This window comes from Belonocnema kinseyi, chromosome 8 (genome assembly GCF_010883055.1).
Source record: "Belonocnema kinseyi isolate 2016_QV_RU_SX_M_011 chromosome 8, B_treatae_v1, whole genome shotgun sequence".
In the NCBI taxonomy this organism is placed as follows: Eukaryota; Metazoa; Arthropoda; class Insecta; order Hymenoptera; family Cynipidae; genus Belonocnema; species Belonocnema kinseyi.
Window position 1 is genome coordinate 65,931,013 of NC_046664.1, and position 22,346 is coordinate 65,953,358.

Here is a 22,346-nt window from a genome sequence, read left to right on the forward strand (position 1 = left end):
TCATTTTTTGAATTTCGAAATTTTGATATCACAAGACGTTTGGACAAAACTTTTTCGCGTTTTCGAGCGCTCGGACCCTTTTCGTTTCTGGCCACTCAATTTGAATTATCAAAAAACATTTGAACTTTCAACCAAAAAGTATGACTTCCAAAAATATTTCAGTTAAAGTTTCGTAATTTTAGTTGAAAATTCATCATTGTGGTTAAAAATAGAACTATTTTTCAAATTTATTATTTTTTTTGATTGAGAATTAATTTTTTAAACTGAGAATTCATTTATTCAATTTTTGGTTGAATATTTATTTTTTTAAATCTTTTTTAATCTTCTTGGTTCAAAACTCATATTTTTTTAAATAAAACTTTTTGTAAAAATGGTTAAAAGAAAAGAGAAAAGACTGTGATAAATACATAGGAATTTTGATAATTTAAAGACTAAACAATAACACTATTTTTGAAAAATTGTTGACACTTTTTACACTACTTTTTGTTTCTAAAGTGAGCCTGAAGTCTGCATATGGTAAATATAACAAATTAAAGTTTATTAAGATCCCAGAGTCGGTGAGAAACTGAAACATTTGTTTTAACATCCAGGAACTTTGTACAAAGTTTATTTTTGCAACCAAGCCAATAACCCTACTCTCGAGCAAAACATTCAGAAGCACTGAAAATAAATTTACGATTCTCATTGTAGTACTCTCTATAATTCGTCTTTTTGGCCTCAAAATTCGACAATTTGGTTTTGATTTTCTTTCTGGACTGAAAAATATTTCTTACTTACAGATTGATCTCTTGGGCTGAAAATTTAACTATTTTATTTATTGTTTTTTTTTTTTTTTGAGAACGTGAACTTTTCTGTTTGAAAATTGAAATTTTCACGTTAAAGATTTAATATTTTTGTTGAAAAAATCGTATTTTTTTACTTGAAAATTAAACTTGATTGGCTGAAAATGAACTTTTTGTTGAAAATTTATTTATATTTTCGGGTTAAAAATTTAACAGTTTTGTGGAAAATATAAATTTTTTGCTTGAAAATTAAACTGATTGTTTGAAAATTAACTTTTTGTTGAAAATTTTTATTTTAAATTCGTCTTTTTGACTTGAAAATTTTTAATATTTTTGTAAACAAAGTCGTCTTTTGGTTTAAAAATTCACCTTGATTGGCTAAAAACGAACTTTTGTATTTAAAATTCACATTTTCGTGTTAGAAATTAAACTTGATTGGTTGAAAATGACCTTTTTGTTGAAAATTTATTTATATTTTCGGGTTAAAAATTTAACAGTTTTGTGGAAAATATTAATTTTTTGCTTGAAAATTAAACTGATTGTTTGAAAATTAACTTTTTGTTAAAAATTTATATTTTTCATTTAAAAATTAAACCTTTTTTTGAAATTTGTCTTTTTGACTTGACAATTTTTAATAAATTTGCAAACAAAATTGTCTTTTGGCTTAAAAATTCAACCTTCATTGGCTAAAAAAGAACTTTTGTATTTAAAATTCACGTTTGCGGGTTGGGAATTAAACTTATTATTATTTGAAAATGAACTTTTTGTTGAAAATGTATAGTTTTCGTTGGAAAATCCAGCTGGTTTTTTTTTTTAGGAAATTCGTATTTTTTGCTTGAAAATTTAAATGGATAGTCAAAAATGAACTTTTTGTTGAAAATTTATATTTTTCGAAAGAAAAATATTTCTTGGATAAAGATTGATCTCTTTGGCTGAAAATTTAACTATTTTGTTTATTATTGTTTTTTTGTGAATGTGAATATTTCTATTTGAAAATTCAAATTTTCGATTTAAAAATTTAATACTTTTGTTTAAAAAATCGTATTTTTTGACTTGAAAATTAAACCTGATTGGTTGAAAATGAATTTTTTGTTGAAAATTTATTTATATTTTCGGGATAAAAATTTAGCAGTTTTGTGGAAAATATAAATTTTTTGCTTGGAAATTAACTTTTTGTTGAAAATTTTTATTTTTCGTTTAAAAATTAAACCTTTTTTTTTGAAAATTCGTCTTTTTGACTTGAAAATTTTTAATCTTTTTGTAAACAAAATTGTCTTTTGTTTTAAAAATTCACCTTGATTGGCTAAAAAAGAACTTTTTTATTTAAAATTCACAGTTTTGTGTTGGGAATTAAACTTATTATTATTTGAAAATGAACTTTTTGTTGAAAATGTATAGTTTTCGTTGGAAAATCCAGCTGGTTTTTTTTTAGGAAATTCGTATTTTTTGCTTGAAAATTTAAATGGATAGTCAAAAATGAACTTTTTGTTGAAAATTTATATTTTTCGAAAGAAAAATATTTCTTGGATAAAGATTGATCTCTTTGGCTGAAAATTTAACTATTTTGTTTATTACTTTTTTTGTGAACATGAACTTTTCTGTTTGAAAATTCAAATTTTCGAGTTAAAAATTTAATATTTTTGTAAAAAAATCGTATTTTTTGGTTTGAAAATTAAACTTGATTGGTTGAAAATGAACTTTTTGTTGAAAATTTATTTATATTTTCGGGTTAGAAATTTAACACTTTTGTAGAAAATATGAATTTTTGGCTTGACAATTTAATTGATTAGTTGAAAGTGGACTTTTTGTTAAAATACTTATATTTCGTTTAAAAATTCAACCTTTTTTTTCGAAAATTTGCATTTTTTGCTTGGTAATTTAACTGATTGGTTGAAAATGAACTTTTTGTTGAAAATTTATATTTTTCGTTTAAAAATTCAACTGTTTTGTAGAAAATTCGCCTTTTTTACTTGAAAATTCAACAATTTGATCGAAAACTCCACTATTTTTTTGAAAATACGTATTTTTGGTATGAATTCAATTTATTTTATTTTTAGTTTAAATTTTCTGTAGTTTGATAGTTAACTATTATATTTTATCTTTGAGAATTCGTCTTTTTTGGTAGAAAATGAACTTTTTTTGTTGAAAATTCACATCTTGGGGTTAGAAAATTTAATAGTTTTAATAAAAATTCGTCTTTTTGTTTAAAAATTCTACTTGATTGGCTTAAAATGAATTTTTGTGTTTCAAATTCATATTTTCGTGTTGAAAATTTATCTAATTAGTTGAAAATATACTTTTTGTTGAAAGTTTATTTTTTTCATTTAAAAATTCAACCGTTTTTTCTTGTTTTTTTTTTTTTTTTTAGAAAATTCGCAAATTTTGCTTGAAAATAAAACTGATTGGTTGAAAATTAATTTTTTGTTGAAAATTCATATTTTTCGTTTAAAAATTCGCCTTTTTTACTTGAAAATTCAACAATTTTATTGAAAACTCCACTATTTTTTTGAAAAGAAATATTTTTGGTATGAAATTAATTGCTTTTTATTTTTAAGTTAAATTTTCTGTAGTTGATTAGTTACAAAATGAACTTTTGTATTGAAAATTCACATTTTCGTGTTCAAAATTAAACTGATTATTTGAAAATGAACTTTTTGTTGAAACTGTATATTTTTCGTTTGAAAATACAGCTTTTTAAAAAAAAAATCGTATTTTTTATTGGGTAATTTAACTGATTGGTTGAAAATGAACTTTTTGTTGAAAATTTATATCTTTCGTTTAAAAATTCAACTGTTTTGTAGAAACCTCGCCTTTTTGTTTTGAATATTCAAAAATCCGATTGAAAAATCCACTATTTTCTTTACTATTATATTTTTATTTATAATATTTATATTTTATCTTTGAGAATTCATCTTTTTTTTAAATGCACATTTTTGATTGAAAAATAATCTTTTTTTGTTGAGGATTCAACTATTTTGTTAAAAAGTCAACATTTTTATTAAAAGTTCAAATTTATTTTGAAAATTCATCTTTTTAGTTTGAAAATTACATTTTTTGTTGAAAATTGAACAATTTGGTGAACATCTTTTTTCTTTATAAGCTAGAAATTCAACTCTTTTAGTAGGAATGTAGTCGTTTTTTGGATAAAAATGCAACTGTTTGCTTGAATATTAATCTATTTTAGTTTAAGATTTAAATATCTGGTTGAAAATTCTGTTTCTTTATTTCAAATTCAAATTTTTGTTGGCAGAAATACCAACTGTTACATTTTTGTAGGTAATAAATTTTTTTTGTGAAAACTTTGATTATCTGATCCAAAATTGGATTATTTTGTTTGAAAATTCAACAATTTTGTAAAAAATTCCTACTTCTTGGTTGGAAATTCAACTGTTTTCTACAAAATTAGTCAAAAGATGTATTTTTTTTTATGAATTCAATTGTGTTTTATTTTAAATTATACATTTGTGTTAGTTGATTAATGCATCTTTTTTGGTTGAAAATTAACATTTTTAGGTTGAACATTTTTCAATCAAATGAGCGCCTTCAGCGCGTGAAATTCAATCGAAATTATATGAGAGCCTCGTTCGAAAAGCTTATACCATTAACCATGAAATTATTCCTATGTTCCCCTAGAGTTCACAATATTTCAGACAAAATTAAACATCACAGGCCCGATCATCAGACGTACGGGCGTGATTCTTTTTCGCTTTATATTTTTTAGAGGTAGGTACCCAGCAAACATGGTTACAGAACAGATCTGTAACTGTTCCTAGAACACAAAAGAACGTGTTCTACAACAGGTTAATAACAGTTTACGTACATGCGAGTAACTATGTCATCCCCCATACGCTAGAACAATTCTGTAACAGTTCTAGAACGCTGTAACATGCGATCTGTAACATTTCTAGAACAATTCTAGAACTCGGTAACCAGTGTTATGTAACAGTTTTGTAATAGATCGAGAACGCTGTGACAACTGATCTGTAACATTTCTAGAAGAATTTTAGAGCTCAATTACAAATATTGTATAACAAATCTTTAACAGATCTATAACGCTGTGACAACCGATCTGTAATATTTCTAGAACAATTCTAGAACTTTGGTATAGGCTGCGTTGTAAAAAATCTAGGATAATTCTATAAAAGTTATATAACAATTCTACAACAGTTCTAGAATTGTTATTTATCAAATATGGAATGGTGTTATGTACCCTTCAAAGCAATATGATAGCCCGGGATATTCGATTTGACCCCATTTATGTCCCGAGTTATTCCAGGGATAACCGTTTGGAATATCCTGCGAGGCGGAAATTTTGATATCCCCATGGATATTATTTGATCCGGGATAGCGGGTACGCAGTCCCGACTAACAAAAATTATACGTCCGAGATATCCACATTAGGGATATTCGCAAGAGTCATCCCGACCGTAGTGTTAGCGAATTAATTTTTGTTCCTAATTCGTTCTAGAACACACTTGTAACAGGGTTCTATAACTTCGATATAACACTATTACGGCCAAGTTCTAGAAAAAACTTGAAACAAATATTATAGAACGTCTGTAATCAGTTTGTTCTAGAATAATTTCATAGCAACGGTTACAGAGCAGTGCTGTCACATAATTCTAGAATAGTTCTGTCACAATTTTGTCTCAGTGTTCTAGAATATTATTACCTTTTTGTTCTAGAACAGTTCAGTCACAATGTTCTCGAACACGGTTACCTTTTTTTGTTAATAGTTCTGTCACCATCTTGTAACAATTATTATTAAACACAATTCCTTTTTTGATATGGAAAAGTTACAGAACGTTTTTTCTGGGTTAAGCTGACTTACCTAGTTGAAGGAAAAGATGATGACCTCATCCAGCATCTGGAGATAGGGTGGGTTTAATAGAAAATATTTTTCCCCAAAAATGTTTCATTAGATGGAGGGGGGGGGGGTATAATCTTTTCGAAAGAGGCTCTCATATAATTTCGATCGAATTTCACGCGCTGAATGCGCTCATTTGATCGAACAATTATATTTCGAGCCTCGTTCTCAAGATCATACTATTAACCATCTAGAGGTTTAGAGAGAGGTCTTTTTCTTTAACTCTTATTTTTATTTGTTTTCATAAAGTACAAAATTACAAACTATAAATAACGCAACGTAAAATTCGTAACTTGAACGACTCACTTAATATTCTAAAAATTGCCCTAATAATAACTTAATACTTTTTATCTTTGGAGATGAAACAGTACTGCTGGTGCAAACTTTGGTACTTTGACATGAGAGGCCTACTATAAACCTTTGTGAACATTTGGGACTCCGCAGTCCATCCCGCAGTTTCTCTAGTGATATCTAAGCTAATACCACGTTTATGAGCTGCTGAGGTAGTGGCATGCCTTGTCGAATGCCCTGAAAATATTGTCGAATCTAATCAACTCTTTGATAGAGTGTACTTAATCCATCTACTGATGGTTTGACTTGACACAGCTCTGTGCGGTTTTTTCGTGGTGATTAACAGTTATAAGTGTCCTCGCGCAGGGTTGAGGAAACTTGAATATATTTAATTAATGTCGAAGCAACACATAGTTCTGGCTTTGATCGAAGAAAAGGTCAAATTAAAACCGGTTGTTCCCTGCCAGTGGCGAATGTTTTTATGAGATCTTGTATATTTATTTCTATTTTATTTGGCCTAGTATTAATATTTTTCAACTGAATGCTTGCTATGGTCTGAGCTCTCTGAGCAGTACATAATGAAAGTAATACGACAGTTTTAAACGTTAAGGTAGTCAAAGGCAACTTATGTAAAGGAGATAATTTTTCTAAAAAATTAAGTACTATTGAGATATCCCTGGTGAAAGATTATTTTGGAAACGAATGCTTTAATTTAGAAATGCCCTTCATAAATTTAGATACTAATGGATCTTCTCCAATTATATGAGAGGATATTAAAGAGATAGCAGACCTGTATGAATTCAAGGTCTCGTAAGAAGCACCGTCCTGAAATTTTGTAGTTAAAAATGTCAGAACTGAGAAATTATGTGGAAAAAAAGAATTCCATTTCTTCCTCAGTGCAGAATAATTTCCACTGTTTTAAAGCTACTTGATATTGATCCAATGTAACTTTAGATAATGAAGCGATGATTATATCTACTGATTCGGGAGGAGTTCCTTTTCTCAAGAAAGCCTCGATGGCAGCTTGTCTGCTATCAATGTCATGGTTTCTGACTTGGGATGAGTCTTCTTCTTATACAAGGGGATATTAATAATGCGAAGTGTGGGGAAAGCATAACATTTTTAATTGGACCAATCGAACGTAAAAGCATCTATCTGTAAAGCTCCAGGGTCTGGAAATCGCGAGCAAAAATGCATACACTTTATGTTTTTATAAGTAGCAAATAGATCAATATCCATATTGCCAAAAGCGTGAATAATTTTGTTAAAAGCAAAATTTGACAATTCCCACTCCGTATTGTCGTTAGTTAACCTTGATAGAGCATCTGCTTGAACATTTTTCTTGGATGGTATGTAAGAGGCAAATAAAAAGTTGTTTCTGCTCTCTGCCCATTGCCAGATTTCTTTAGCGAGAGCATGAAGGGTAGGAAATTTAGTTCCTCCCGTCTTATTTGCATAATAAATCGCTGTGGTATTGTCGATACGAAGCAAAATTTGGCAATTCTGAATGTCATAGACCAAATTTTCTAACGCAATTTTTACGACAAATATTTCATTATAATCTATATGCCACGATTTATGATTTTCATCCCAAAACGCATTGGAAGTATTGATATTATTGGTGGCCCCCAGCACGTATCTGAAGCATCTGCAAAGATAGTTTTTGTGTATTGCCCATTTTTAAAAGAGCTCTTAGCATTCTTAATACTTTCTTGCCGCCATAGTAAATTAGGTAATAGTTCTTCAGGTATTTTAATCTTCACATCATTATTAAAATTATGAATTGACAGTGACTTATCCTTGTATCCTACCAGTTGCTTCAGATAGAGCCAGCCTTAGTCGATACCAGGACAGACGACTACTAATTTCCCATTTAGGTGAGCAGAATCTCCAACTGTATGTATCCGGTTTATTATGAAGTCCTTTACAAACTTCCCTACGTTCGACCTCTTTTCTTCAGTAATCTGAACTGTCTTTAAGAGTCAATCAGGAATCCTAAGTATTTGCATCTTTTTGATGGAATTAGGCTACTTTTGCGCGTACTCATTATAAAACCTAATGATTGTAAAGGATAAGTAGTTTTGTCGACATTTTCACTGCATTTTCGAAAGGAATCCTCTATGTAAAGAATGTTATCGAGGTATATAACCGATGTGAAGTGTTTTGATCTTAGGAAACCCATAACTGGCTTTATAATCTTTGTAAAAATATAGCGACTGGCACACACACCGAACGGTAGACAGGTGAATTGATACAAAGTTCCTAGAAATTCAAAACGCAAGTATTTTCTACTCGACTTGTGTACTGGAACCAGGTAAAAAGCGTCTGAGAGATACCGAGATGCCATATAGTAGTTTGAAAAAATTAAACTTCTAGCCTTTCGTAAATCATCCAATTTAAAGTGAGGACGGTCGATAAATTCATTTAATTGTTTTAAATTTAGAATAAATTGATATGACCTGTCCGCTTTAGATGTGCAGCGATGTGCAGCTTTCTATCGCTCCTTTCTTAATGATTAAATTAATGACATCTCTGTATCTATGTCGTTCGTTTACAGGGATGTTTGTGATTGGTATTCGATTTCGAGAAACCGGCCTGTCAAAATGCAATATATAACCGCTGATACATTTTAGAACCAAAGGATTATCTGTTGTTTTTCGCTATTCGTTAAGAAAGAAACTTAAACGACCTACGACAATACTCACATCCTCTACTGTTTTGTCCTCATATTGGTGATTTTGTTCTGTTACGGTTCGCTTTTCTGAACCTGTGACTTCGGTGTGTAAATACCTCTTTTGCTGTTTTTCGTGAAGGGGAGGCGCAGTCTGTTCGGAAACCCTTGGCTTCCCTGATTGGGACTGGGCCTGGAACCCGGGTTCGCTACCGAATAAGTATTCATCTGATTTTGTTTTGTCGAGGATTTCTTTTGTTGCTTTTGAGAAAGCAGGTGTAACGGTTGCTCTTCTTGAAACAGATTGTTTATGGTAAGTATCAGCTAAAATCTGTAAGCCATGGTGTAACTTCTCGAAAATTTCGGTCGGCTCAAAACATTCTTTTTCTGTAATGAGTGTAGTGGTGACTGATCCTATTACCATTATGGCTGAACCAATAGCGTTTTGAGTTTGTTTCCTATATTCATCTCTCTTCTTGGATGATAAAGAAAGTTTAATTGCGACTGGGTGGTTCATCTTGGGAGCTTTCCAAAATTAAAACCTCTTGTATTTTGTCAATAACCCCTCTGAATCTTTCTTTGTCATATCCTCTTTTGCCCAGAATTTCAGTCTGGGCGACAAGGCTTGATGAAGAACTAAATCTAGGGGTTCAGGCACCGACGGATCATAATCAATGATGTCCTTGAAAGGTTGGTCAAGTTGAACTTCAACATTTTCATTGCCTGGTAGCAGCTATCTTCTCCTTTATCCGAATCTAGAATAGGAGAAAATAAGAAATCAGGCTTATTTATACTTGTACAAATGTGTCAGGAGAAGAATTTAATTAATTAAGCCTTTGATTACAAAATTATTAATGTATTGCCGCCAGTACAATACAGCTAGTGCAAGCTCCATAGCAACTGCGCGCTCACCCAGCAAAGATGGTTACAGAACAGATCTGTAAGTGTTCTAGAACAGGTTACGAACATGAGAGCAACTATGTCATTCCCCATACGCTAGAACAATTCTGTAACAGTTCTAGAACGCTGTGACAACCGATCTGTAAGATTTCTAGAACAATTCTAGAACTAAATTACAAATGTTGTATAACAAATGTTTAACAGATCTAGAACGCTGTGACAACCGATATGTAACAATTCTAGAACGTTGGTACGCTGCATTGTAAAAAATCTCGGACAATTCTATAACAGTTCTATAAAAATTCTATAACAGTTCTAGAACTGTTATTTATCAAATATGGAACATTGTTATGTACCCCTCATAGCAACAGGGTATCTTGGGATATCCTGTTTTAATATCCCGATTTGACCCCATTTATGTCTCGGGTTATTCCAGGGATAACCCGTCGGAATATCCTGCGAGGCGGAAATTTTGATATCCCCATGGATATATTTTGATTCGCGATAGTGCGTACGCAGTCCCGACTAACAAAAATTATTTCCTAATTTGTTCTAGAACACACTTGTAACAGGGTTCTAGAACTTCGATATAACACTGGTACGGCAAAGTTCTAAATAAACTTGAAACAAATATTATAGAGCGTCTGTGATCAGTTTGTTCTAGAACAATTCCATAGCAAATGTTACAGGACAGTGCTGTCACATAGTTCGAGAACATTTCTGTCACAATTTTCTCACAGTGTTTTAGAAAACTGTTACCTTTTTGTTCTAGAACAAGTCGGTCACAATTTTGTCCCGGGGTTCTAGAACGCTGTTACCGTTTTGTTCTAGGACAGTTCTGCCACCATCTTGTAACAACTTTTATAGAACACAGTTCGTTTTTTTGATCTGGAACAGTTACAGAACGTGTTTGCTGGGAAGATGTCTTGCCGCTCGTGCAAGTTCCTTAGTTATAATAATTTAATCTTTCGCCCCTCGTGTTACTCTAATATGCGTTACCTCTAGTGTAAGTTCATTAGAGAAGAAAAAATCCGCCCGCTTCGCGGGCACATTCTCGTAACGCGCTGCGCGGGCACATTCTCGTAACGCGGTGCGCGGGCGTCTCGCAAGTTTGAGCGCGCCTAGGGCGCGCGACTGTTGGTTCTCGCGCTTTGCGCTCGATAATATATTTATCTCGCGCTCCGCGCTCGGTCTTTCTATATTGCTCACACTTGTGCACATATTTTTTAAAACTTAAAGTCAAAACATCGACAACAGTAATTTAGTGATGGCGACTTTTTTTTGTTAAAGCTCCTTCGGATTTACCGAATACATTCTCATCACGTATTTCGTGCTTCGCCCACAAATATTAAGCGATTTGATCAAAAAAAATTTGAAAAAAGCTGTTAAGATTTCTAAGAGAGTTGTCGAGCATGATTTTTCAATTAGGTTTTCAATTTTTTCTAAACAAACAAACAAATATGACGAAAAATGGGCAATCGATCTATTTGACGTCCACAGTGCTTGTCAATAACAGGAAAAGTGTTGAAATCGCCTAAGTTTCATGAAATAATATTAGCTGAAAATGTTCCAATATTATATATATATTATTAAGGAGCGAAATTTTTAACAAACAAATTATTTTGTGAAAAAAAATTTTATATGATTTTCCATAATCATACTATTTTCTAGTTATATTGCAAGAGACATTTTATGAACAAATGCAGTAATGAGGCATTTTTCGATAGAAAATTGTTTTTTTCGATGTACATTTTTTTTAATTCGGAACTTTATGATATTTGCAGAAAAATTCATAATTTTTTTATTAATCTTATGATCTTTTAAATAAATTTATTAAACAAATGCATTATTCGGGAATTTGTCAGCAGAAAAATTCGGTTTCTTCAATGCCAGTCTTTTCAGATGGGAAGTTAATAAGAGTTTCAGCAACATTCATAATAAGTTGATAAATTCTATTATTTCTTTAAAAAAATTAGATAAACAAATGCATTAATCAGGCATTTGTTCACAGAAAAATTTGTTTTTTTCTATGCCAACAGTTTTAATTAGGATGTCGAAAAAAATTAATTTTCCATCGACAGATGCTGGAATAATGCATTTGTTTATTAAATTTGTTTTTAAAAATATATAAAATTTGTCAATCCATTATGAATTTTGCTGAAATCATCATGAACTTCTCAATTAAAACGACTGAAATCGAAAAAAAAAAATTTTTCCGTCCACAGGTGCCCGAATAATGCATTTGTTTGTTAACTTTGCTTTTAAAAATCATAAAATGTGTCAACTCATCATGAATATTGCCGAATTTATTATGAAGATCCCAATTAAATGTCTGATATTGAAACAAAAAAGAATTGATTCGTCGATAGATGCCCTAATAATGCATTTGTTTATTAAATTTGTTTTTATTTAAAAATTCTTAAAATTGATACAAAAATTATGAATTTTGCTGATATTGTCTAGAAGTTCCCAACTAAAAAGACTGTCAGTGAAAAACCGAATTTTTCTCTCGACAAACGCCCAAATAATGCATTTTTTATTAGATTTGTTTACAAAATCATAAGATTATTCAACAAATTATGAATTTTAGTAAAATTATCATAAATTTCTTAATTGAAAAAAATGACATAGAAAAAAACGAATATTTCTGTCGAAAAATGCCTGATTATTGCATTTGTACATTAAATTTGTTTATAATATAAACAATTATAATCAGAAAAGAAATTTTTTTACATAATATTGTTTCAATTTCAATTTCTTGCAACATAACTTGAAAAAATGTGTATTTATGGAAAATCGTAGAATACATGTTTTCAACAGATAATTTGTTAATAACAAATTTTTTTGTATATTGTCTAATATTGGAATATCTTTAACTAATGCTATTTTATGCAACTTAAGCGCTTTCAACCATTATTCTGTTATTGACGAGCACCGGGAAAGTCAACTACAAAAAAGGCCGTTCTTTCGTTATATTTGTTAATTTATAAAAAAATTGAAAACCTAATTCAAAACTCAGGCTGGAAAACTCTCTAAGATATCTTATTAGCTTTTTTTCCATTTTTTTTGTCGAAATTGGTAAAGATATGTGGGCTGTACGTTATTCTGAACCAAACCAAATTAAAAAACATAAGTTGTGATGAGAATGTGCCCACGCAGCGAGTTGATTTTTTATTGTTAATATCGTGTTTCACCATTAAAACACAAAATACAGATGCAATCAAAAAGTTATCACTAAAAAATTTGTAGATCTTTTTAAAATGCACACTTTTTGTTCAGTCATCTTTTTACCCATTTTAACATTTTAACCGCAAAATGTAATTTTTTATTTTTCATTCTTTTTTTATTCTGTCAAAATTTGAATTTTCAATTTTTTAAGAAAAATCAAAAAGGTGTTTAAACAATCTTGTAGGATATTGGAAAAGAAACATTTTTCTTCTCTTGACTCTTTTTCATATCATGCGTTATTTGACTTAAAATGTTGATTTTCCTGTGTTTTTTGAAATTTTGTGAATGCTATAACTGTGGTAAATTTTGGTTTTATAAAAAAAGTCATTAGGATAAATTGTTCTTCTGATTGAATACTATGAATATCAGTGCAGACAATTTTTGAATTTTGAAAAAAGTGGTCTCAAAAATTTTCAAAATACGCTCACTTTTTGAATTTTCACCAAAATGGTTGGCTAACGAACTTGACCTTTATTTTAGGACACTAAAAGAGAATACCAAATGCCAATCCAATCTGTTAATTCGTAAAAACCTGTTTTCGGATTCAGGGGGTCTCAAAACGTGGACATTTGACAAAAACGGGGGGGGGGGGGGGGGGGGGGTCAAATTTTGCACAAATCTAATACCTTCTCTTGATGAGAATGTAAAAAGGCATAATATAATTTGGATCTTGAAAAATCTGACCATGTTTTTCCTGAAACAAACTTTCTCGAAACAAACTTTCGTTTTCGTGGAGAGAATGAAGTTCCAGATCCCCATCATTACCTGGAAATTCCTCATTCTCGGATTGTACGGGCAAGAGATTTTTCTGTATTATTTCGTCTATTTCACTTTGTACGCACCGCAGTTTATTTTTGTAACGAATTTAGAATATCAGCATTTTACCTTTTTCGACTCAGTTTTATTAATATAGAAAACCGCAGAATGTAAAATGAAAATAAAGATTATGTATAACACGTGTCTTCACTCGAGATTTTTGATACGTCCGATGATCGGGCCTATGATGTATAATTTTCTCTTACTTGTCTCTAAAATATTGTGCACTCTAGCGGAATATGAAATATCCACAAAAAATATGAAGCATTCTTCGTTTATAATTCATTTATTTTATTGAAAATGAACTATATATTTGAAAATTAATTTTTTATTTGGAAATTCAACAATTTGGTTGAAAATTGTTTTTCTTTCTGGACTGAAATTCTTTCTTGTTTAAAGATTTATCTCTTTGGTTGAAAATTTAACTATTTCCTTTGTTCATTTGTTTCTTTGGAAATTCACTTTTGTGTTTCAAATTTACATTTTCGGGTTGCAAATATGAATGTTTTGCAGCAAATTTGTAGCAAATTCGTATTTTTGTTTAAAAATTTTACTGATTGTTTGACAATTAAGTTTTTGTTGAAAATACAGTTTTTTGGTATAAATTTAACTGTTTTTGATTTGAAATTAAAACCTTTGTTCGTTAAATTATGAACGATTATATTGTTTGTTGACAACTCGTCTTTTTTGGTTAAAAATTCAACTATTTGGTTGTAAATGATCTTTCTTGTTAAAAATTCACATTTTTAGATTGAAAATGAATTATTTGTTTGAAAATTAACTTCTTAGTTGAAAATTAATGTATTTTGGGGTTGAAAATTAAACTGTTTTGTAGAAAATAATTTGTCTTTTTGGCTTCAAAATTCAACAATTTGGTTGAATTTTTTTCTTTCTTGACTCAAAAATTCTCTTCCAAAAATCCATCTCTTTGGTTGAAGATTTATTTTTTTTCTTTTTGAAAAATAAATTTTTCTGTTGAAAATTCACATTTTCGGGAAAGAGAAAATGGAAAGTTTCAAAGTTGCATTATACCAACACGAGTTATAAATAAGACAGTCACTCTGGACTCTTTCCAAGTCTGTGATCTGTTTTGATGCTTTATGTGTTTCTTTTTCGGAAAACCTTTTCTGCGACGCGTGTATTAAAAAAAAAAACTTTGAACAATTATTAAATTCAATGAACATTTAAAACTCTTCAAGTCTTCAATTTCCAGCTTTTTAACCTAATATTTTAAAAGAATGGAAGTTAATAAATCTTCTTGCTGGAAAATTCATCTCCTTAGTTAAAGTTCAACTGTTTTGTATAAAAAGTAGCCTTTTTGGCCTGAAATTTCAACAATTTAATTTTTTTTTAATTTCTGGACTGATAAATATTTTTTGCTTGTTAAAAATTGATTTTTTTTAAACTATAAGTTCAAATGTTTTGGATTGAAAGACATTTCTGTTTGGGCTAAAACTCTGCCATTAAATTTTTGGTTAAAAATTTTTATTTTTTTTTTTAAATCCAATTATTTTGTTAAAAATTGATTTTTTAGCTACAAGTTCAAATATTTTGGATTGAAAGACAATTCTTTTGGGGTTAAAAGTCTACTATTAAATTTTCGGTTAAAATTCTTTTATTTTTTCTTAAAAGTTAAGTATTTTCGTAAAAATTGATGTTTTAGCTATAAGCTCAAATATTTTGGATTGAAAGACATTTCTGTTTGGGTTAAAAGTGTACTCTTACATTTTTGGTTAAAATTCATATTTTTTCTTAAATATTCAATTATTTTGCTGAAAATTTGAACTGTTTTGGTTAAAGTTGAATCTTCTTTGTTTGAAAATTCTACCAATTGGTTGGAAATTCAACTATTTTTAGGTATACAATTTAACAGTTTTGTTCTATTTGGATTAGAAACTCATCTTTTTGGGTAGAAATGTCAGCTTACACGGTTTCAAATTAATTTTTTTTTGTTGAAAATTTATCTATTCGGATTTCAAAGTCTTTAATTACATTTTCCGGAAAAAGTGAATCTCGTTTGCTTACAATTTTTTGGTTAAAACTTTAATTATTTTGTTGAATATTTAATGATTTTATTATTTGTTAAAAATTCAACTATTTTTTTCCAAAATTGGTATTTTGGTGAAAATTTGTCTTTTTGGTAGAAAATTAATCTTTTTGTTTGTTGATTAACTATTCATGTTTTTGGTTAATAATTCATGTATTTTGTTGAAAATTAATTTTTTCAACTGAAAATTTAACCATTATATTTTTGATTGATTGAAAACTACTTTTTTTTGTTTAAAGTTAATCGTCTTTGCTGAAAATTCATCTTTTTGGTAGAAGATTAATTTCTTCATTTGAAATAAAATTTTTTTATAGTTAAAAATTGAATTATTCGGTTGAAAATTTGCTTTTTTTTTTGAAAAATTCAACTATTCCATGCTTGTTTGGAATTCTATCTTTTTTGATGAAAATACAATAATATTGTTGACATTTTTTTCTTTGCTTTTAAATTATTATTGTTTGAGGATTCAACAATTTTCTTGAAAATGGGTTTTCTTTTTGTTTTTAGACGATTAATTTTTTAACTGAATATTGAAATATTCCATTTTTATCTGAAAACATGTCTTATTTATTTGAAAATCTAACAATTTTGTCCAACATTAATTTTGCTGTTGTTTGAAAATTAATTATTTCAACTGAAAATTCAAAAATTTCATTTTCATTTGAAATTTCATCAATGTTTGTTTAAAATTATATTTATTTGTTGAAAATTGTTTTTTTGTTGGTAGACGATTAATTTTTTAACTGAATAGTTAAATATTCCATTTTTGGCTAAAAATGTATCTTTTTATTAGAAAATTCAACTATTTTGTTATTTGGTTATAAATTAATGTATTTTGTTTGAAAATTTGTTTGTTTTTTTATTTGAAAATTCAACTTTTCCATGTTTAATTTGAATTCTACCTTTTTTGTTAAAAATTATTGTTTTGTTTCAAAATTAATTTTTTTAACTGAAAATTTAACTATTCCAATTTTAGTCGGAATTTCATCATTTTTAGTTGAAAATTCATGTAATTTGTCTTTTGGTTCAAAATTCTATTATTTTGTTGAAAATTCATTTGTTTTGTTTTGAAAATTTATTTTTTTTTTCGGCTGAAAATTTAAATATTCCATTTTTAGTTGAAAATTCATATACATATTTTGTGGAAAATTATTTTGTGTGCGGAAATTAATCTTCATTGTTAAAAGTTCGCCTTTTTAATTGAAAATTCATTTCATTTGTCTTTTGGTTCAAATTCCATTATTATCATTATTCTCCTGGAAAATGTAATTTTTTTTTATTCAAGATTCATAATAATAGTAGAAAAATTATTATCATTATTTTTTTTTTCGTTAAAACTGAAAATTAAATTTTTTTTCAGTAAAAATGTCACTTATTCATTAAAAATTAATTTTTTGCCGAATCTTAACAATCTCAAATTGAAAATTGATCTATTTTATAGAAAATTCGTAGTTTTGGCTCGAAAATTGAATAATTTGGTAGAAAATTTAACTAAGTAACCTGAAAATTTACGTATTTTGTTTAAAATTCGCCTTTTTTGGAAGAAAAAAAGACTCCTTGGATGAAAGTTCAACTATTATCTTACAAGTTAATATTTTTTGGTTCAAGATTCAAAATTTTAGATAAAAATTCGTTCTTTTGACTAAAAATTCAACCATTTTATTGAAAATTTCACTGATTGGTTGAAAATTAAACTTTTTTTTATGAAACTTTATATTGTCGGGTTAAAAATTAAAAAGTATTGCAGAAAACACATATTTTCGGCTCGAAAACTTAACAATTTGGTGAAAAAATTAATTGTTTAGTTTAAAATTGATCTATTTTGTCGAAAATTCGCTTCTTTTTATGGTAGAAAATAAATTTTTTTATTCAATATTTATAATTATAGTTAAAAATTTGTTTTTAACCGTAAATTCAACTTTTTGATTGAAAATTCATGTCAAAAAAGGCGAATAGGTGACATTTTTTTTAAAATAGAGGACAAATATGTGATAAACAAAATTGTTAAATAAGACAAACAAGTTGTAATTTGTTATAAACTGATAGTTGCCCAGAAGTTTTTTTCTTTGATTAAAATGGCAACCCTGAAAATGGATTGATTACATTTCCACTAAGAACTAATTTTCATTTAAACAAAAATAAAAACTATATTTTTAACAACACTATTTAATTGTTTACAATATAGTTAATTCCGTTACCAAATTGTTGATTTTTCAAACAAAAAAGATGAATAGTTTGCATTTTTAAACCACAAAAGTTCAATTTTTAACCAAAAAGTTAAGCAGATGAATTTTTATTGAGAAAAATTAATTTTCAATTAAAATAACAACGATAGAAACGGATTTTCTACAAAAAATTGAATTTTATACCAAATTTTTTAATTTTCAACAAAATAGTTTCACCCTCAACCAAAATAGATCAATCTTCAACTAAGAAGTTGCATTTTTAACTAAAAAGAGATGAAATTTCTACCAAAAAGTGAATTTTCTACCAAGAAAAAATTTTCAGTCAAGAATGGAAAATAATGTTAAGCAAATTGTTGAATTTTCAACAAAAAAGATTAAAGTTTATCAAAAAAATTTATAGTTGATATTTCCACTACAAAATTTTAATAAGAAATAAAAAACAGTTAACTTTGAACAAACAGTATATATTTTCAATATAACTAAATTTTGACCAATAAAAAGTTGATTTTATACCAAAAAAAAGACGAATTTAAAAAAAAAGCATCATTTTTTAACCAAAATAGTGAATTTTTAACCAAAAATGGAGTAGAGAAATTTTCATTAAGATCGAATTTTCAATAAAAACAAAAACGACTTTTCTACAAAACAGTTTAATTTACAATTAATCCGTTGACTTTTTAAACAAAATATTTGAATTTGTAGTTAAAAAAAAACTTTTTCACAACAAAACGAATTTTTAATTAAATTTTTTAGCTAAAAAACGAACTTTCAACTAAAATTATGAATCTTCAACGAAAAAAAAAATGAAATTTAAAATAATTCGTTCAATTTTCAACCAAGGAGTGGAATTTTTAATGAATAATTTTTTTCGTTCTAAATTCTACTTTTTGGTTACAACATTTACTATTTAGTTAAATATTTAACTATTTTATTGAAAATTAAAGTCTGTTGTTAAAAAGTCTTCGTTTTTGGACAAACAATTATATTGTTTGGCAGAAAATTCATTTTTATTATTGAAAATTCATATTTTTTGGTTGAACATTCCTTTTTGAATGAAAATTAATTCTTTTTATTTGAAAAGTCTATTATTGTATTTTTGTTTGATAAATAATTCATTTCACTTGAAAAACATACTTTTTTGAAAAATCATCGTTTTTGGTCGAAAATTTATACTTTTGTAGAAAATTTGTTTTTTTTTTTTTTGATAAAAATTTATCTTTTGGTAGAAAAATCTTTTTTTCATTTGTTGAAAATTTACCTTTTATATTTGAAAGTTAATAATTTTTATTGAAAAGTCTACTATTATATGTTTGGTGTTTAGTTCAAAATTCTACAAATTGTTTGAAAGTGTATGTATTTTATTGAAAATTGAACTAGGTTCTTAAAAAGTCACATTTTTTTGTTTAAAATTAACCTTTTGGTTCAACAAATCTATTCCGATTGATGGTTAGTTCTTTTTATTAAAAACAATCAAAAGTATTATATTTCTTTTTCAGAATTAATCTGAATTCAACTATTTTGTTAAAAAGTCATATTTTTTGTCGAATATTGATACTTTTTGGATTGAAAATTCTCTTTTACTTTAAAAATCGTCTTTTTGGGTGGAAAATCCAACTATTTGCTAAAAAAAAACTATTACCTTTTGGCTAAAAATTCATCTTCTTTGGTTAAAAATTGATCCTTTTTTATTGAAAGCTAATTATTTTTAATTGAAAAAAAATTATTATTTTATTTTATAATTAATCTATATTCAACTATTTTCTTAAAAAGTAATATTTTTTTATCCAAATTTCAACTGAATTATTAAACACTTGTATTTTTGGATAGAAAATCAATCCTTTTGGTGTAAAAATCCTCATTTGTTAGAAAAGTCGTATTTATTAGTTGAAAATTCGTCTTCCTTGCTTCAGAATTAAACTGGCTTTTAAAATATTCATCTTTTCAAATTAAAAGTTTAAGATTATGTTTGAAAATGCAACTCTTCCTGGTTGAAGTTTAAACTTTTTTGGTTGAAAATTCGATCATTTGGTTCAAGATTCGTCGATTAGGAAAGTGTAATAAAAACTGTGTTTGGTCTGCAAGTTCTAATTTTGTATAAAGTTGTACTTTTTCAACTGAAAAAAAGGTGACAAAAAGTGACAAAAGGTGACAAAATTGAAAATAGGTGACACTCTGTGATAACTGTTAATAATTCCCTCGCTCAGTTAAAAATGCAATAAGTTTTCAACTTGATAAGCGAGGAATCTAATGCTACTACTATTTTGTTTCGTCTTTGTTCAGTTCCAGGAACGAATCGTACAACCGAGCCCGCCACCAGGGGAACTACTGCTAACATCCAACAGCCTTAAAATTCTCCAAGATCTGCATTATTTTTTCACCGCCCTGAGCAATCGATCTGGGGACTCGCAGGGTCCCCTAAATATCGCACAACTGGAGACTGTCATCGAACAAGACTTTCTAGAGAAAATGCCAACAATTCCAGCAAGATAGTAGGAAAGGTGTGTCCTAAATAAAGGTCTAGCTTTTGTATAATAGTGACGCTTTTGACGCCTGCGATCTAATTCAGTCGAAAGGTTCGCAAAATCTCTGACAAATGAATCAGTGGTTGAGACTTTATTCTGTGAATAATTAAATCTAGCTTAGAGTATCGATCTTTTAGAGTGGCCACTCAAGACTCGAAAACAAATTTCCAATTCGACATTTTCACGGTTATTTATGTTTTCAAAAATTTTAATTTCTTATTTCAAGTATTTGAAAAGAAAAGGAATAATTAGAAGCGTTTAAAAATGAAAATTAAACTATTTCAAACTCAAAGGATCAATTTTGTGCAAATTGAAACCTTCAAAAGTAAGAAAATTTATTATTCGAATTTTATTAATTTAAAAAAAGTTCCAATTACATAATTTTAAAGTAGAAGTACTTCGAAATTGAATAATATTTATTTAGAGGTTTTTTAAACAGAAAAATAATTCAGATTGTACAATTTGTATTATTTTCTTGTTGGCAATTCTCAAATCCAATACTTAAAAACTTTTTTATAATAATAATAAATAAATTATTATTTATCATTTGAAATTTAGAAAATTTACAAATGATCAATCAAAATTACCCAATTCTAAAGTAGGAATCCTAGGAATCTAAAAGTTTTTATTTCGAGATCTTTCAGCAGGAAAATAATTTAAATTGGACAATTCAATTTTGTAATTTTAAAATTCATACCTTCGAAACTAAGCGTATCATTTTTTATTTAAAATATAAAAAATAATAATTTGTTGCGTTAAAATTGAAAACCTTAAGATTTAAAATTGAACAATTCCAAATTAGAAGAACTCAAAATTTGAAACATTCCAAATTTAATACTTTTTATTTCGAGGTTTAAAAAAAAATCATTTAAATTGTAAAATTTGAATTATTTTTGGTTTTAAATTTGAAAGTTCAAACTTTCAAAACTAAAAAATTAGCATTTGAATTGAAGAAAGAATTTCCAACCTAACAGATATAAGGAAATTCATAATATAAAAAGCGTTTAAAATAGAAAATTAAGCAATTACATTTTTTAAATTCAAAACAATCAATTTTGTTTTAAATTTGAAAATCTGGTGTTAAAAATTAAATATTTTTGATATTCAAAGATCAATAATGTAAAAATTAAAATCTTTCAAAACTGGAAAAATTTAAAATAGGGAATAATTACAATTGCACAATTCTAAAGTAGTTGCGCTCAAAATTCAACAAAATTTATTTCGAGGCCTCCAAATTTAAAGTTCTCAAAATTAAAAAATGTCAAAATAAAGAACTATTAAAATTCAAGAATTCCTAAATCGAAACTCTCGAAATTTCAATGTTTTTAAACAAAAAAAAAAAAAATCATTCAAATTTAAAATTTGAATTATTTTTCGTTTTAAATTTAAAAGTTCAAGTTTGCAAACTAAAAAATTGGCATTGGGATTTAAAAAAGAATCCTTAACCTAATAGACCTAGTGAAATTCATAATTTAAAGCCTTGGAAATCAAAAATTAAAAAAGTTAAATTTAAGCAATTTAAAATAATCAATATTGTAGAAAATTCGAAAATTTCCTGATGAACAATTCTAATTGCACAATTCTAACTTTTAAGTGTTTAAATTTGAAAATTAATGATTAAAAATTAAACAATTTTAAATTTAAACAGTTAATAATTTAAAAAATTAAAAGGTTTCACAACTAGAAAATTTTTTAATAAAGAATAATTAAAATTGCACAATTCTGAAGTAGAAGCGCTCAAAATTCAACAATTTTTATTTCAAGGTCTACAAATAGAGAAACAATTAAAATGGAAACATTTTTAAATTATAAGAAATCTGAATTAAAAAATTAAAAATTTTGAGAATTAAAAATTCTAATTTTTAAATTCAAGCCTTGAAAATTGAACATTTGAAATTTAACAATTTAAAGCTTTCAGGATTTAAAAAAATCCAAATAGAAAATTATTAAAATTCAAAAATTCCCAATTCGAAAACCTCTAAATTTAATACTTTTTATTTCAAGGTTTTAAACCAAAGAAATCATGCAAATTGTAA

The 22,346-nt window shown here is 27.6% G+C and overlaps 2 protein-coding genes and 1 pseudogene across 6 annotated transcripts in view; 1 reads left to right on the plus strand and 2 right to left on the minus strand.

The window, feature by feature from the left end:
- Positions 1–542, minus strand: part of LOC117178059 — a 6,752-nt gene extending 6,210 nt beyond the window's left edge. For 3 of the 4 annotated variants that reach the window (XM_033369271.1, XM_033369270.1, XM_033369269.1), the window contains exon 1: positions 481–533. The gene's annotated coding sequence lies outside the window, so the exon portion shown is untranslated. Of the gene's footprint in view, positions 1–480 lie in introns of all 4 variants that reach the window. The other variant, XM_033369272.1, reaches the window with a different exon arrangement.
- The window catches only part of LOC117178058 (protein dopey-1 homolog), a 178,781-nt gene extending 158,230 nt beyond the window's left edge, over positions 1–20,551 (plus strand). For both annotated transcript variants that reach the window (XM_033369267.1, XM_033369268.1), the window contains one exon: positions 20,069–20,551. In XM_033369267.1, coding sequence (XP_033225158.1) covers positions 20,069–20,278 — 210 coding nt within the window. In that variant the 3' untranslated portion in view covers positions 20,279–20,551. The remainder of the gene's footprint in view (positions 1–20,068) is intronic.
- Positions 5,122–5,274, minus strand: LOC117179199 (annotated as a pseudogene).
- Positions 20,552–22,346: the final 1,795 nt, after the last annotated feature.